General features: G+C 40.4%; 1 protein-coding gene across 1 annotated transcript in view; it reads right to left on the reverse strand.

Moving 5' to 3' along the window:
- The window catches only part of phactr3b (phosphatase and actin regulator 3b), a 54,793-nt gene that overhangs the window by 21,610 nt on the left and 14,392 nt on the right, over positions 1 to 18,791 (reverse strand). The window contains exons 2-8 of the mRNA XM_053316194.1: positions 9,759 to 9,917; positions 9,506 to 9,580; positions 9,195 to 9,335; positions 6,868 to 7,098; positions 6,588 to 6,795; positions 4,991 to 5,181; positions 3,076 to 3,229 (exon numbers count right to left, since the gene is read on the reverse strand). Of these exons, the coding sequence (XP_053172169.1) occupies positions 3,076 to 3,229; positions 4,991 to 5,181; positions 6,588 to 6,795; positions 6,868 to 7,098; positions 9,195 to 9,335; positions 9,506 to 9,580; positions 9,759 to 9,917 (1,159 nt within the window). The remainder of the gene's footprint in view (positions 1 to 3,075; positions 3,230 to 4,990; positions 5,182 to 6,587; positions 6,796 to 6,867; positions 7,099 to 9,194; positions 9,336 to 9,505; positions 9,581 to 9,758; positions 9,918 to 18,791) is intronic.

Here is an 18,791-nt window from a genome sequence, read left to right on the forward strand (position 1 = left end):
ATTTGGAGCTGCGAGTCATTTAAGGTAACAATGCGTTTGCTAATTAGAAGTTTCGAAATTTATTTTGTCACTTACGGAGAAAAATAGCTTCAGTTTCGACTAAAATTGGCAACAGAAAGCTGGGTAAACCTCAAATTAAAGCACTCAGCTGCATTCGGTGGACAGTAAAGTGTGAACATGCCACTTATCATAGCTGTCTGTTTTAGCAAAGGTATGAAAAGCAACTAAATGTGTTAATAGTCTACAGAGGGGAAAGTGCTAACAGCTACAGTACAAAGCAGCTTCAATTCTCACTGTCCTGCATCTACACTTGAAGCTTGTCACTTTTATTGAGGAAGGCGGCCATCTTTCTTGAGTATGAAGTTACTGCAAATCCAGACAATACATTTTGGTGTTGTGACTACATTTTCAGAGAGGAGTGAACCCTCCTCCTCCCACTCTGAACATTGCATAAGCCTCCCAGCACACCCTGACACTGTATTATTCATTAAAAAGAAACAACCTGATTTGATTGTTAATCCTATTAAAATCACCATAATAACAGCCTACTGCCTGTTATGTAACACGACAAATACGATTATGTTCCGTGTTGCATTCCTCCTCTGCCTTTCAGAAAATCCTGTTCCATACTCAAATAAAAATCAGACCGCTTGACCCAGAAAAGGTACATCCTAGAAAAGCAGAGGAACAACAAATCCTTTGTTGTGAGTATTAATGCCAAACTGATTCATGATAACATTTTTCGCAATGAACCGCGGATTATTTGATTGCAACGTCAACAACATGCATCACAGCTTGAGATTGAGACAGTGAATGAAAGAAAGCAACATAGGTATCATGCATGGAGGGTTTAAAGATGACACAGTGAGAGACAGACATGTATTAAAAGGAGTCTTTTCCTCTTCTTCTCATCATTCTGAATGCTTACTGCACTGTGCTGTAATTGAAAGGGATGCTAATATTTTGCCTGCATACATTTCAACAGCCTCCAACATTTCTTCAAGTGTACATAAACGGATCAATTTTACAAAGGTAGGATTAATTGCAGGGTAATGGATTAAGCTGGATTTAGCAAGGTGTAGTTAATAGCCTGGCAACACAGTGTGAGGCAACTCTGCCCTGATTATGTGGTAGTGAACGCCCTTACCCATGACCCAGAAGAGGCTTTATATGATATTCTTTAGGCCAACATAAACCTTTACGATGTTAATTAGCATACATGGTGTAAAAGTGATATCCGTTGTGTATAGATAGGACTTTTAAAACCTATAACATGCTGTTTGGTTCAGCCCTGTTTCCTGCCACAGCAGGCGGCTGTTTTCAGCAAAATAGTTCAGAGCACCAAACAGCAGACAGACAAAGTTAGTTTGCTAGTGAACATATTGGAGCATTTAGCGGCTAAAAGAGCCAGATGTTTCCCTGATGGCAGAAAGCAAACTAGAGCTAAAAAAAATAATGGACTTGAATTCATAAGGTGGATAGAAACACAACTCCAAATGAATGCTAATGTTGCTCCATGTCCTCTGGACATGTAAACACGCAACTGTTTGTTAACACGTTTGCCACATCAGCTTTATAAGGTCAATTTAGTGTTTACAGCTTTCCCAGTGTGAGATGAGACGATCAATCTTAACTGTGTGTGTATTACACATGCAATAACTGATTTTTTGGCCACGTTGGAAAACGTCAACATTGACATATCATTACCTTTTAAGTAAATATGGCAACCTGTTAGCAAACTGTTGCTCATTTACAATTACATGGGACAATATTATCATTCATTTTGAGTCATGTTTCTGCCCACCTGATGAATGCAAGTCCAATATTCACTTTCTTTTAGCTCTACTTTTGCTCTCTATCAACTCCTGAGGGAAATATCTGGCTCTTTAGCTGCTAAATGCTACGCTACATTCACCAGATAGACTTCAGCTAACTGTGTCTGTTTGCCATTTGGACTTTTTACAGCTTTTTTAAAACAACACTATCATTCATTTGGAGTAGTTATGTTTCTGTCCACCTGATGAATGCAAGTCTATTCACTCTCTTTTAGGTCTACAATTGCTCTCTACCAACTCCTGAGGGCAATATCTGACTCTTTAGGAGCTAAATGCTATGCTATGTTCACCAGCTAGCCTACAGCTAACCGTGTCTTTTTGCCATTTGGTTCTGAGTAGGTAGTGTTCAGTGACTTTTTACAGCGTTTTCTCTGAAAACAGCTGCCTGCTGTGGCCCAAAAAATCATTATGAGTGCTTTGGGTGAACCAAAACAGTAAAGTTGCAGCTGGACAGCTAAACAATGAGCTTAAACTCATTATAAAGCTCCGTAAAGCCGAGGGGAGCTACAAAGTCGTCGATAAGTACTTCATCATCACAATAAATGATGCCTCTGACATTACACACTGCCATTTGATACATTGTTATTACAAAATATCAATCATGTACGGAGCTAAAATCCGTGGTTAGCCTTGCTTAGCATAAAGACTGGAAAGACAGGAAAATAGCTAGCCTGGCTCTGTCCAAAGTGAAAAAATATGCAGTCTACCAATGTCCCTCAAGCTCACTAATTATCATGTTGTATCACAGAAATATAAAAACAACCATTTGAGGTTTTAGGGGAAGTTTCATGCTGGAACTGTTTATTTCTTGGCGAACAACAGATGGCAAAATGGCTTCCAGGAGTTTTGTTGTCACAGTCAGGTTGCCAGGTCTGGTGCTAACTGACTGTATCTGGAAAACCCACAGTACAGCCAGAGCCTCCGCACAAAAGTGCAAAACCAACTTCTAACTCCTCATAAGTCTTTTTGTTGCTTAACTCTATTCAATGGGAAATAAACTGAGTTCAGGTGGGTTTACCCTTCTGTCTGACTCACAGTGAGAATAAAAGAGTAAAAGCCTTTGTGATATGTTTGGGGACAGAGCATTTGTTAGTGTGGAAGGTGGATGGGAAACAAACAAGGCAGACAACGGTCATGTTGAGTGATGAAACAGACATACATGGGGTAGAGGAGGATGGGGAGGGGCTGATGGGGGGGTAGCTGATGGTGGGTTGATCTGGTTCCACACAGAGCCACTCACTTGGCCAGCTTCATCTCTATCTGCTGGCGAATCTCCTGCCGCTCCTGGTCGCTGCGGACGGGGAAGATGTTGCGGTCCTCCAGCTCCTGCTTGCTGGGGCGGTTACGAAGCTTCACAGCCAGCAGCTCCTTCCTCATCCGACGTGGGAGGGTCCCTGTTGTTGTTGGGCACAAATTAAGGTCAATAACACCACAGTGGTTTTCACGATGTCAGACATAGTTTTCCAGCTAAGCCTGCTGAACTGATGCTAATCATCACACAGCATGCTTTTGAGCTTTCTAATAACACCTGAGATACAACTGTGTGAAATAACACCTTTTTAATTAAATACATACCAACATGCTTATTTCAAAAATGTCCAAATATAATAATAAGGTAAATGTTATTTATGTATAAATATAAAAGTTCACTCTAATGTTTTATATTTATTGCGCAATTTTGAATAACACTGGATGAACTGGGTCAACTTTTTGATACTGTCAAACAACAATACAAACTCTTAAAAACTGATATAAATTACACAAATACACGAAAAATTAATAGATATTACTGAAGTCAATATTTAGTAGAGGCATATTTGGCAGCATTTGCAGCCCTGACTCTATGTGGAAACAGTAAGTCTGCAATTTTCCCTCCTTCTTCTTTTCAGCCACAGATTCTGGATAGGATTAAGGTCTGGACTTTGATTAGGTCACTCCAGGACATTAACAATAACGTTTTTAAGCCATTCTTTTCATAGCTTTGTATTCCTGTTTGGGGTTAGTAGGCTGGAAAATGCAGTAAATCTTCAGCTAAACTGCAGCTCTCTTGCAGACTGCAGCAATTCTTACTCTAAGATGTCTTTTTGCTTTTGCTGCATTCCTGCTGTTCTCCACCTTCACAAGAGTTGAAGGGCCTGGCCTGGAGAAACGCTTCCCCACAGCATGATGGATGGTGCTACGGCCACGCTTCGTGACAAAGATGTTTAGTTTGATGGTAAATTGTAGACTCAGAGATAAAATCTTCCACTTTGTCTCAAACTTTCCTACAGGATAGCCAAAATATAATTCCTGATGTCAGGGACTTTCTATGTGTGACACTACTACAAAACTTCAATAGGTGATTTAACAGCAATAGTAGGGAACAGTGCCTCCTATCTCAGCCACATGACCCTGCAGCTCATACAGTGTCCACAGGCGTCTTGGTGACCTCCTTCACTGGTTCATTGCTTCCACAGACACTCTTCTCTCCCTTTAGTGACAAAGTGCTGCATTACAGCACATCAGTGTCTCCAACTGTCAGCGAAACTGAGGGATGTCATACAGCTACTAAAAAGCCAGTTTTCTGCCCTAAAAACACTCAACTACCTTGGTAAATTAGCCTTTGTAGCACAATCGATTGTAAATATAAATTCATCTGGATTGATTCATGCTTAAATTAGAGAAATATTCCTTTAAATTCACACACTAATCTCTAAAACAGAATGTAAACACGTCAAATCTCGGCACACATTTTCACTCCAGTCTCTGCAGTCAGCATATATTTCTGTCATGTCACCCTTGTGCTGGTGGCGTGCACATCTGTCACAATCCGTCATAATCCCCACCCCCCATTCTACTCTTTTAACATTTTTTTTTTTACCCCCCAGAGACACAGACAAGTTAACCGCAGGCGGCTGAGCTCCGCTGACCCACATGAATAGTCAGGAATTAGGCCACCGCAGCAGATGTTGACGGGGCCGCTGAAACTTAACACCAGTAAAGTCAGCTATCCCGTCACAGCTGTAAATCTCCCTGTCATGCTTTTCACTGTAAACAAATATGAGTGGAGATTAGGTCGCTTCATTATCCAATGACACGGTGCCCAGATTTGGTTGGCTTTGTGCATTAAGAGGCAGAGGATAGTAACGCACATGTCCGCCGTCAGCAGAACCTACCAGAGATCACGGACTCGTTCCAGCTGTCCTGGTCGTTCAAGTATTCGTCCAGGCGCCAGTTCTCCTTGTTCTCGTCCGACTCCTTCTTGCTCTCGGGCTCGCTGGCGGGTTCCCTCTCTGTGCTGGACGTGCGTGACAGGCGGCCATCCAGGCGGCGTTTGGGAGACGAGCGAGCCTCCTTCGCCTGGAAACTGAGGTTGTGCATCATCACAAGACAAGACTGTTAATTACAACTTAAGTAAAGGCTGTGAATGATGTGGCACGTCTGATTTCCTGAGAGTTTGCTGAGTGAGAAATAGCTCAAAATTGATTCTCCCACCCCCCCAAAAAAAGACTTAATAACTGAATTCAAGCAGATGTTCAGTAGAGTCAGTCATCCCCACAAACAGCAGTGATTACAGGCCAGACTGTCTGGCTTTAGGGAATAAGAGGCCAACAAAACTAGTACAGTATAACTACTAGGTTCCACTACTATTTTTCATCCTACTAAGTGTAAATAAAGTGTCTGTTTTTCTCCTGTTTAATACAACCTTCAGGTTAGCACAACTGCCTCAAAGAACTCAAAGAACCTGATTTCAAGATGCTGAATCTTAATTTACTTGCTGTGGGTGAAGAGAAAATGTCTAAAATGTAAATCTTTGTAAGGTTACAAGCGACTGACTTTCATTCATCTTTGCTGAGTGTCAGTATTACACTACAAAAAGCCGGGGGCCCATCAGCCGAGTTCTCTAAATCCAGCATGAAAACCCTCTAAATAACTACATGCTGTATATTTATGCATTTGGTTTGTTAGCACTTCTAAATCCACTGGCTTTGATGCTGCAAGTTTACAAAAGCTCTGCAAAAGTCATCAAATCCTCTTCTTACTGTACACACAAGTGCCTACAAACTGTAGGATTACAATGGTGACAGAATGGTGATGTCAGTGGTATGTCAGGTGTTCTCCAGCACATATTGCAATAAGCTTGATTTTTGTATATAGGTGCAAAATACAGGCAGAACTAAACAAATGTATGAGCTGTGAAACTTGTGTGTTAAAAATATTCAAAAACTAAGAAAACGTTACAGTGTCATAGGCAACAAAAACACTGACTGACAAGGTAGAAGATGTCAGTAATAGAGCTTAAAGAACTTACATCAACTGTAAAGATTATTTAGTTATCTATTTCTGTGTTTTGTATCATTTTAAACTGAATAGGTTTTACACTGTTGGATCAAACAAGGTGTTTAAAAACGTCATCTTAGGATATAAGAACATGTGACACTATTTTTGACATATTATAGAGCAGTGAAGAGTTAAAAAGTAATGGACAATAAATGATCATTATTAGCAGCCCTATTGTTATTTTAGATATGTGCTGTTGTTTGAAGAGTACATGCTGTCTATAGTCCATATTTCTGTCTATATTTAGTGTGTAATAAGCGCACATGTGGCTCATGGGATTTGATGATTATATTCTCCAAACAGGAGCTTTTAATAGTCTAACAGAGATAAAAACATATCATTTATTAAAGGAAGTGCTTTTTGTATTGTTGTAAAAAATAATCTAGAAATGTGGTTTTATAACTCATTATTACTAAACCTTTCAAGTCTGACCTGTCCTGCCTGTGTTTGGTGGCCAGGGCACGGTGCAGTTCCTCAATGATGCAGCTAGGGGGCAGCTGTGGGTGTAGTGACCCGAGGTGGGGGGACCCAGTGGGTGTGGAGATCCTGCCTCTCAACAGGGAGCCGTGAGGGTCTTTGGGAAGTGTGAAGTTCCTGGGTAAGGTGGCTGGGGACTTTTTCACTGGAACAGGAGGAGCACCTGCAGAGGAAAGCCGTCAAAGTGACACACTGCTGCAAAACCAGTGAGGTTTACCATCACTGTTAAACTCACCATCAAGGCTGCCCAGTCTGGTGAGCAGTTTGACAGGCAGGTTGGGTGGAGGAGGGGTGCTAGCCCGTCTCTGAGGTTGGGCCACCGCCACTTCTTGTTTCCCTTCGACGGCCTCCGCCTTCCCCATGGACTGCTCGTCACTGGGGTCGCTCAGTGAGGTGCGGTCGTCTTCTCCGTCCTCACTCTGATTGGAGTCTCCCACTGCCTTTGAGTCTTCAGTCACATCTTGTACTGAAATGCAGAAACCGCAACAGTGATGCAAAGGTCTGGTTTGTTTCTGAAGTCTCTGTCTCCACCCAGTGGACAATCAGAAACATGTTTCAAACTGAAGCTGAGGCCCAGAAAAACTGCACCAGGAGAGATTTTCATGTAGAAGTTCAGCCATTTATCACCTGTTTTATTACTCGGAATCAATCATTTGATCAGCCTTAATTGTATGAGCTTAAATCATGAGTAGGAGGTACAATACAGAGTCCTGATTTACTGCTGTTCGGGCATATTAGACATTTTAAAATGTGCTTAAATACAAGCATGGAGGATTCCCTGACAAAAGAGCAATAGCTGCTTTTAAATGCAAAGTTTCCACTCAAGTAATGTATGTAGTAGAGCCCGACCGATATACTGGTCAGCTGATATTATCAGCCGATATTGACCTATCACAGACATAACAAATATGTTGTCTGATACATGCAAATATATATATTTTTATTTTTTAAAGTAGGCAGCATTTTATGTATATTTAATCCTTTTTCTTAATTCATCTTTAATATATGCAGTTTTTGTTCTGTGTGTTTTTTTGTTATTCATAGCTAATTATAATCATTCAATTCATGGTGAAGTTTACTGTTTTAGTTCACTGATGTCATTTTATTCAATAAAGTTTATTGTCAAACAGTCAAATATCACGGCTTCCATTACATATCTTTGCAACAGGTGTTTGATAACCACATTTGAGGGGTACAAAAAAAATGTGTGTTTATGTATATATTCTGTACATTATGAGTATCGATATCGGTATTTTTCGCCTTAATTTCGGTATCAGCATTAGCCCCTAAAATCGAGTATTGGCGGACCCTAGTAAGTAATTATTTTATATAATGTTCCTCCAAAAATGTGAATAAATACAGTGATAAAAATTAACATAACTAGCACTAGAAATCTACACAAAAAAGTGAAACTTTGACTTAACACCTCTTCATTTTCTCTGCTGCCACCACCATAGTTTATTGACAAGATAATTTTTTCATTCACTTTTAACTGCACTTATTCTTTCTTACTAGACATTTGGTTGTGAGCACTGTTGCCTCTTGGAAAGCAGGTCCTAGTACTGGAGTTTGCACGTTCTCTACATGTCTGCTGTCTGCTTAGGTTTCCTCTCACAGTCCACAAACAGTTAATGTTAACCGGTAACTCTAACATGTCCGTAGGTGTGAATGTGTTAAGGATAAGGCCAGCCGGCATGACCTTGAAGAGGATGAGAGGGACCAGATAATGAATGGATAACACTGAATGACGCTACAACACAGCAAACACACTGTAATTTGCAGAGTGAATGACTTTCAGGTAGTTAAACCAACATTCATTGATTTCTTTTTGGTCACTTTGAGGCAGTGCAACAAGCTGAGAACACAACATTGAAATATTGTCACCATATAAAGTTATAAAGCCTAATGTGCTAGCCTATTTTCATATCGAACAGACATGTAGCAACATTAGCATTAATTTGGAGTTGTTTTAGTTGCTAAATGCTCTGCTATGTTTGCCAGCTAGTTGCTAACTTTGTCTATCTGCCACTAGTGATGGGCAGGTATTGTACAGAGTTGTTTTTTTAGAGGTTTTCATTGAAAACTGCTGCCTTTTATGGCTGGACATTAGGCTGAAGAGCAGTGAACCAAAACAGGTAAGCAAGTAAAGCTAGCTTTAAAACCAAAAAACAAAGAGCTAAAAGTTGCTAACATGCCCTATAGAGCGGAGAGGAGCTACAGAGTTTATGATAAGACCCTGTGGGTACTCTACATAGCGAGCGGGTCCTCTTACACAGGAGCCACCATGTACAGTAGCCCAGAACAGACAAACCAAACACTGGCTCTAGAGAGGGTCTTTTGCAAGTTTCGTGGCTACTGTATATTCTTGGAAGGGTTTTAAGTTTTATTTAATATGCAACCTCACCACAAGAATCAACTAAATCCTACATACTGCACCTTTAAGTTAAAATGTGTAATTGCATATTGCACCTTTAACCCTGAACCTGAAAATCAAGTTCTGAAGTTATGTGCTTTGTGTATTTCTCCTACATTTTCTATCCAGCCACAGAATCCGTATTCTACCTGTTGAGGCGTCTAAATCGCTGCCCAGGTCTTCAGTGGTGCTGGCCAGAGGTGCCATTGGCTCCTCGTCTCTGTCCTCACCGTCTGATTGTGTTGGGGTGTCGGGGTCTTCACTGTTACCCCCACAAGCAAGATCTGACTCTGAATACAGCACACAGTGAAAGAGGACAGGAATGAGTCACCATAGCATTTGGGCATCATGTGGCTAAACAAGTGAACTCTGTAATCAGCCCGGAGCCGTGTGTGTGTGCCTGTGCCTGTGTGTGCATATATGTGTGTGTGTGTGTGTGTTTTCATCTATCATTTTGCACCTGTTTCCGTCTCCCCAGGGTTCCTCCTGACGAGGTCATCTCTCTTCTGTCGTACAGCTGTCTTCTTCTCCACCGCTAAACAAACAACACAAATATTTATGAAAAAAGGTGCAAATGAAAACTATGTACAACGGCCCAGGTCTTTTTACAAAAATAACCTCCGATTTTATGTTCCCTGAGAGACCCTCCCGCCCCACACCGCCCACACAAAACCACCCAGCGTTCAAATCCAAGTCTCGACGTCGACACTCACTCGCCGAGGGCTTCAGCTTCTCGTTTTTCTTTTTCCTCCATTTCCAAGGCTTGAAGATGCGTCCCAGGCTGGCCAGCTTGCTGTTGCGCCGGACGGGAGGCGTACGAACCCCTGAGACCAGGCAACCCGAATGCAGCGCCCTCTGCTGGTCCATCACATCTGTGACACGAAAACACACAGAGCTCCTTTAAGATAACAAAATCCACCCTAAAAAACAGTCATCAGTGACATCAATCCAGCATGCTGAGGACTGAAGGAAGTTCTTAAAGTCACTCCTAACACAATTGGCTGAAATACTACTGACACCCCGTCATGTGAGAGCAGCGAATGTGGGTCAGTGGCTGTAAATGCTTTATTGATTCCAGTCTAATTTCTGAGAAGTAGCGAGCGGTGGGGAGAAGACAGAGAATTGCTTTGTTTGTTTGTGACTCACATGGTTTCAGGGCAGCCAGACCTTCCTGGCCCCAAAACACGCAAACAATGAAAGGCTTTTAAAAGACATTTTGAAAGACACACAGAGGATAAATAAAATCAGCTTCAGTACAACTGCCTGTTGTAAGGTCATAGCAGACATCTGCAGCCTGCAATCCCCGGCAGATTTCACACTATTTTAGGCTGCGTGCATCTCGTCGAGGTGCACGGGAATCTGCTGCACCGTTTGACATCGTACAGTAGTGACAGGATTGTACAAATCTTACACGCTGCTTCTGAACTGAACATCCTGCTGCGTCTACATGTCCCCGACTGTTTATTTTTGTTAGCTTTCTGTTCTGGATTTGTCCTTATTTTTGGATCCTGATGAAAATTCATTCCAGTGTTTTTGTAAGCCAGATTTCAGGGGAAATGTGTCTTTTAATTGAGGTTTTAGTATTTTAATAAAATGCAAAGTAATATATATTACAGTAACATATATTTTTAACAAGGGTTCTGAATCATTAACCGATACAAATAATAGTCTACTGTAATATAATCATTCCTTTGTTCTGTGTGTGTTGGTGTAGTGCTGAAACAGTTAGTCCATTCATTTGGTACTTTTTTATTCAATATTGATGCATTAATAGATCAAACGATTAGACTAATCAATAAATTGAGAAGATTATCAGCCATTCACAATTTACCAAAACCAAGGTAGGCATATATAAATGATTTGTTTCATCCAACTAACATTCACAATTTAGACTTTAGACTTTAACTCATTTGTTTTCTGGCATATTTTCTTGAAAAATTAACCAATTAAGCGATAGTCTCTTATAAAGGATACATGTCCTTAGACCTGTCACGATAACTACTTTTGTTGGACAATATATTGTAGGATCATCAATGATAATATACTAGCATAATAATGCAAGGGAGTGGGACTAGAGAGGAGAGTGGACGCTACGCTTCCTTTACCTTTAATTCCATATAAGCAGTGCTGCCTGTTCTGCAGTCTCCACTCAGGACGTACACAGTGAGGAATGGAGGACACTATTTGCTTAGCTGCTAATATGTGTGGCAATATTGAGGTAAAAAAAAAGATCAAGGTCATGTCCACGTATCATACGATAATATATAGACATGATGATGCTGATAATTACATTATTGTACGATAAGTCAATAACTTAATTACTGTGACAGGCCTAGTGATAAATTGAGAAAATTATTAGTTTTTTTCTAACAGTCACATTGACTAAAATCTGTGTGTCTGAAAGCTTCAACTATCAATTACAGCAAATGTTTTCATTATTGATCACATAGTGTCAACTTCCCATTACAGTTTCCCACTACAATATCTTCATTGTCCAAACAACAGTCTAAAAAAAAAAGATATACCGTTTATCAACATACAAGACAAAGAATTTAAAAATTCCTCACATCTGAGATGCTGGCACTAAACTTTTTTTTTCAATTTTGCTTGAAAAATGACTCTTTTTGTTGATGGACTAATCGATGAATCGACCAGCTGTGTGCAGAAGCTGTGACTTCTCTCCATAGCCAAAGACGGTTAATCAATAGTTATCTCTTTTAGCTAATACACTGACTTCTTGAAGCACTGTTAAGTCTGCAGGTTAAGCTGTAGAGAAGTGATCACAGTGATGGACAGACAGGCGGAGCAGCACAGAAGCTGACTGAGCTGACTCCTGTTATGCTGAACTGAGAAAGTGAGAGAAAAAGAAAGAGAGAGAGAGAGAGAGAGGTGTTCCTTGGAGAAAGGACAGAAATAGGCACTCCGCCACAGTCTGGCTCTGACAACAAGCTGACACCTCAGGGAGACTACAGCTGAGCCGTGGGCTGTGCAGGGGATCGCTGCGTGAAACACTTTCATTTTCTGTCAGCGACGTCTAAATCCACAACATCTGTTCATTTATCCCTTAAGAAATGAATTACACACTTCCCCACTAGCACCAGTTACATAACACGAAGCCTAAAACTGAAATGTACTGTGGTTTATATGGAAATATTCCACAGGTGCAGGACCACATAAGCCAGGCAGAGATGTGATGGTAGGCCAACCCAGGAAAAAGTACCACAAGTTCACAATTTGACATCAAAACCTGAGCGATAATCAGAAAAAAGCTACAAAATGATGCAGTTAGCAGCTGAAGGATGTCATGTTAACTTTCAAGTGGACGCTATATTAAACAGATTTCCAGTACGGATACAAACCATCGTCATGTCAGCAATAAAATGTTCACACAGGCTGTTCCCAGACTTTAAGCAAGCTAGAGATTCTGTTCCAGCTGTTTTTTTTTTCTTTTTTTTTTTTATCTGCCTACAGATGCTTCAGATTATTTCACCCACTGTGGACCTGTGACTGTTGCACAAGAGATAACATTACAAAACACACACAGGCTTCCTCTCCCAACACAAGGCCAATCACAAACACAGTTTATTGATCCGTGAAAAAGCAGCAGTATTGGCGGCTTGGCATTCCCCAAAGACACCCCACACAACTCCTGCTTGACCGCTGATGAAGAGAAGCAGGTCAAGCCGCACCTACCCCCCCCTCACCCCCCCACCCCAAACTCGACGTCTCTGCCCGCTCCGGGGATGTGGCGAGGAATTCAGGTCAAGCGTGTAGTAACTGTCGCAGCACCACCCAGGGTCAGGCTGCCGTTGCCATGGTTACCACGCTGGATGCTGCAGAAAAGGCCCTCGGAGGCAGAGAATCACCACGGCATGAGGAATAGGGAGTTGCTGGGCGGATGGGGAAGGCTGTTGCCACACAGAAAGACGGTAGAAAGGCAGCCAATCGCGGGCCGGCTTGTAATGATGCATAATGTAAGTCAGGCAGCCCCTGTATTTTTAATTTGCAAGTGATGCTGAAATATTCATAGTAGTGGGTATAAAGTAGGTGGTGAAAAATGACATGTCTTACAGCCAATGGAAAAGAAGGAGAAAGAAAATCTCCTTATTGTGCTGCATAAATAAAATTGTCAAAGATAATGAAACTTAAACACAGAGCACCTGCCAGAAGTGTCACCACATCTTCATCACATACTCATCATCACTCACATAACCTACAATCATGAGTTTAATGCTCCTGAGTGAAATAAACCACTGCTAATAGGGGTAAAAAAAACCTTACAGTAATCTTTTCATGCTTTAATCATATCACTCATGACTTATGAAAAGTCTCATAGCCTATAGGATTATAATAGGATTATCACAATGATGTCACATTTAGCCTATAAAATAAATGAAGTACAGCTCACTATGGGAATATTGTAGTAGTATTATATTGTGGAATAGCGCCACTGAGAGCCATATGGACTTCAAACCCCTTCAGGCACATAATATGAACAGTGTAATGTTATGTTTTCCCCGCGAATTGCCCATAAATCAGCGTAGTATTGGGCGTAAAGCAAACAGTTGAAGAATGACACTTACGTATAACAGGATACACAGCTCCGCGTTCTCCTCCGACACACGCCGTTCACATCACACACACAGCCGGCGGCGGGCTCACATTGACCGGAGACTGATGCTATCAATGCTGTGGTGTAGTTTAAGAGATAAACGGACAAATATCGTACTCTGTGTTACAAAAGCTGGGTTCAAAATGTGATATATATAGGTATTTAAAAAAAAAAAAAGCTAGTTTAAGGGCGACCCGGACTGACTGGAGTCAGCACAAACAAAAGTACGAGCGACCGGGTTACATCTGCAGCTGCTTGCCATGTGGACCCCGCCCCTCTGGACGGGAGGAGGAGGGCAACGAAACTGGCACACACTCGCTCATCTTTTACTACTGTTACAAACACACACACACACACATACACGGGTTAACAGCTGGTCCAATGCAAACACACTCAAGGCAGCTTAACTATCTGAACAATGCTAGTTATCGCTGTCATATTTCTGTATACATGTAAACAGTTGTTAGTTTAAGCCAGGGTTGTCAAACATGAGGCCCGTGGGCCAGAACCGGCCCGCCGAGGAGTCCAATCTGGCCCACTTTCCTTCCTGTCTTCCGTCTTTCCTTTCTCCCATCTGTCCTTTCTTTCTTTTTTCTTTCTTTCTTCCTTCCATCTTCCCTTCCTCCCTTTTTTCTTTCTTCATTTTTCTCTCTTTCTTCCTTCTATCTTTCCGTCCTCCCTTTCTTCCTTCCATCTGCCCTTTCTTTCTTTCTTTCTTTCTTTTTTCATTATTTCGTTCCTTCCTGTTGTCTCTTCCTTCCATCTGTCCTTTCTTTCTTTTTTCTTTCTTTTGTTTCTTCCTGTCTTCTCCTTCCATCTGTCTTCTCTTCCTTCCTCCCATCTGTCTTTCCTTCCTTCCTTCCATCTTTTCATCCTGTCTTCTCTTCCTTCCTTCCATCGGTCTTTCCTTCCTTCCTTCCTTCCTGGCCCACATAAGATCAAATTGGGCTGTATGTGGCCCTTGAATGAAGATGAGTTTGACCCCCCCTGGTTTAAGCCATTACTGAAAGGTGTTTCCGATGTTGAGTCAAGCAAGCTAATACAATAGCATTGAATGGTACATGCTAATGAAAAAGTTGACCTCTGTAACAATGGTGGCCTATTGTAGCCTATTAGACTGCTTTAGTTTTAGTTCCTGTACCTAACTCACAGCTAATATAATAGCTAGCAAGTAAGTGTAAGTAGTCAACACATTTACTCCAGTACAAAGCTGAGTTTCTTTTCCATTTCATGCTACTTTATACTTCCACTTCACTACATTTTAGAAGAAAACATTGTATTTTCTACACCACTGCATTCATCTGGCAGTTCTAATTACTTTTCAGAGGAAGATTTTACATAAACAACATATGATAAGCTTATAAAATACATTACATTCAAGTTTAAACCAGCGGTTCCCGGCCCAAAAAATATGTGCGGTTGGCTTCTCGTCACATTTCAGATGTCTACGGGTTGTTATCCATTTCCCCCTCGAAACCTCTCACATGGTTTCATTTATACAACTGTTTGTGGTCAAGTCTTCCAATATTTCACAATAAGAAAAAGTTTAGAGGAGGCCAAAAAATGAATCATTTTTGTGTAGCAGAATGTGTTTTTTTCTTCTTCGCCTCACATTAATCATCACTGGATCCCTCAGTTATCTTTTGACTCACTGGAAGGGCCCGACCCCTAGGTTGGGAACCACTGGATGAAACTACCTAGCACCAACGTAATGGTACTTTTTATGTGTTATGTATTATCAGTCATTTTGCTGATAAAATGCAGGACTTTAACTTTTAAGTGTTTCAATATGGATGAAAGTTATCTTAAAACTGCATATTTATCTTTTCAATAAAGCCAACTTTTAAAGCATACAGTATGTCTATATCCTTTAGTATACTGTATGTGAATGTATTCTTTCAAGTGTGGCACAGTCTGCTGGGTACTATAGATAATAAATCATGTCTGATAGGTAGAGAAAAGACATAATTGAAATAGAACAGCGTAGCATTTTATCCTATTTCCTTACATCATATAGTAGAAGTTTCACATCATTGCCATCTATAAAGCCATGCTGTTAACTTACAGCGAGATAATATAAATGAATCAGGCAGCTACATTGGGTTAGAAAATGATACCACTGTAAATATCACAGGTGATAAAAGAAGAAATATACTTATATACTAAGGCTATTGCAGTCTCTCTATTTAATAATGCAAGCCCATAATCCCATTGCAATACACTACAGGTTTTATTAGGTATATTGTTGGGTTTTTTTTTTTTTAAGCAGCAAAAGGAAAGCTGATTTTTAAAAGAAACTACTTTAAAATATATTTTCCATCATTGGAGACTGTGCAGGAGACTAATTATTAATTATTCAGACAACATCACTTGTGTGTAAACAAAGCCTTTGCGGTTACATATCGATTTTCTAGAGAGGACCACTGGAACATTAACAGCAAGGAAGGGCTGGGCTGCATCAGAAATGATAAAAGTCAATGGCAGGATCTCTCCTCTGGGACACCTATGCAGTAAGCAAAGAATATAAACAGAGGCGCATAGGAAGCTGGGTGAACATCAATCTCATTCAATATTTACAAGACTTCATTTAACGTGGTCGAGGATGGAGGGCATGCCAAAAGGTTGGTTCATAAAACAAAAAGAAAATGACAAATGACCACAAGCTTGCCAACTGGAAGATGAGGGAATCTGGAGCCACTGCACTGATGCAGGATTCATATAATATAAACGGGTAGCAGAGAGAATGGCAGAGCTTCAATGAGTGGAGCCACAGTTTCTTAGGCAATCAACACTTCTGGTCACAGCAGTAATTAATGCTGTTAATGATGGCTGCATACCACTAAGGTGTGTGAGCTCCAGTTTGGTTTTGTGGATTTTGGAATGAATTAGTTACACTAGAGCTTTACCTGGTGCTGCTACTTTCATGTCACATCATTAAGATTATGATTGCATGCAACCAGGTGGGAAAAAGGCAGTTCACACCACCCTCAAGGTTGTAATAACAGGTTTCACTATGTTAAAGAGCTGCTAAAAATAAGTAACACCACAAAAGTCTAGCAGTGTGACTAAAAGGCAAAGCAGTGCAGAGGGTATAAACATCACGGCATGATGTGTTAATGCTCCCGAAGTCAGAATAGCAGGAAGGCTTTTACGGTTCTTCCCATTTTGCCAACATTGCTTGAATGCAGCACCTGACAAGTTGAAGCGCCTGCACCTAAACACACAATGCAGCCATAATACAGCTTTTTTATGGCAAGTATATTTAACGTGTCAAAGCAGGAAAAAGCACAGGTAGAAATAATATCATTAATCCATTCCATTAATTGTCAGCTTTCAGTGAGTGAGCACGCACAACACCGGAGACATGGAGCTGGCTCACCTAAATGGAATTCTGCCATTGTTAATGTGCTTTTCCTGCTTTCAAAAGATCTATTCATGTTTTTAATTGCATCTGTGTGACAGCTCAGAGTCCACTGTGAGAAATGGAGTATGATTTGTGTTGTCTTGTACAGACTACACAAATAAGATGAGCAATTCAAAAATATCTTTAAAAAACTGTCTTAGATGCAGCATCAGGTTTGTTAAAATGTACATTTTGTATTTTTGTTGACTTTCTTTGTTGCAGCATTTGTTTTTACCAAAAGTAAGACTGAGTGGACAAAACAACAAAACATAAATTATTCTTTTATCCACCTACAGTGTATTTAAGTGTTCTTATACAAATAATTACCTCATTAAAAAAAAAGTAAATGGTTCCTGATTTACACAATTCCCCAGATTGAATTTAATATTTAGAACACTTGTATTCCATTACCTTTATTTAATATAAAAAAGTTATAATGTAAGATCATGCCAAACCAGTTGATATTGTGTTTTATTGAGAATTTAGAGTTTTTAAGCAAGTTGAATTATTTGGTAGTTTTTAAGGTTACACCACTTAGACATTTTTGCCATAATCCTCTAATATATTCTCTCAAAATTAGTTAAAAGCAGATATGTTATGCTGGGTCCACAAAAAAAGAATGTATTACGTTTATTTTAAATTTAAATTTGACTAAACCATATGGACACAAAAAATCATCATTGACCCACAGATAATGTGAAGCTGGAATCTCATTAGGACTAACTAATTTAGACAACATCATTTGAATAGATGATATTTTTAGCAGTGAGAGTGTTACCACAACTCTTTACTGGGCCTCAGACACTTAATAAAAACTGTGTTCTTTAGCTGTGCCAATTGAGGTATAAAAGTATGACAATGAGACTGCCCCAAACTCGGCTCCAAAAGAAGATGTGATGTCACAGTTCGGATGTTGGGAATACATTAATATTGCAAAGAGAAAACAGTGTATGAGAGCGCCGACGCAGCTCGCAGTCTGGCAGTGTGACATTTTCAGAATGTCAGATTAATGAATTCCCCGTCTCCAAACACATCATCAGTGTTTCTATTGGCCGTACATGTACATCCAAAGTAAAACAAAATGAGTCTATCAGAGGTGGCAGGAGACTGCACCAGAGCAGGAGCTACAGGCTTGAATTTGAGCTTCAGTTGAAGTGAATGGGAACCACACTGACTATTTGCTACTGTATCTTACCCAAAATTGGCAAAATATGTTAAATATGAGGTCATATTTTACATTTTCACTATAACTGATGGGTGGTAACGTATGGCTTTTTGTTTGTGTGTGTGCTCGTGTTCGTGGAGGAGGAGGTTGGGGGGGTATATAAGTGTTGTGCAGTCACAGGGGAGATGATGGAAAATGGAGAAACATGCTCTACATCAGCAGAATAACAGCTCAAACCTTCAGGGGCCGTCCATTTGTGGAACAATTTGCAGCAAAGCACTTTACAATTAATTGCGAACCTCAACTGCAAAGTGGTCACATTGTCGATGATGGGAGAGCTTCCATGTGTAACTGAATCAGAGGACTGTTATTGATAGCCTGAAGAACAATATTATATGATCAAACATTTAGTCTTCAATTCGTTAATAGATTGCTATGATTAGACATAATTAATTATAAATATATATAATATATTGACTGTGTATAAATATGCCCGTCATGACAGCTCCTCAAAAGTGAAGTCAAAACATCTTGATTGCCCCCTGGTGGTTGGCTACAGTATAGGT

The sequence above is a fragment of the Scomber japonicus genome, chromosome 3 (assembly GCF_027409825.1).
Source record: "Scomber japonicus isolate fScoJap1 chromosome 3, fScoJap1.pri, whole genome shotgun sequence".
Classification (NCBI taxonomy): domain Eukaryota; kingdom Metazoa; phylum Chordata; class Actinopteri; order Scombriformes; family Scombridae; genus Scomber; species Scomber japonicus.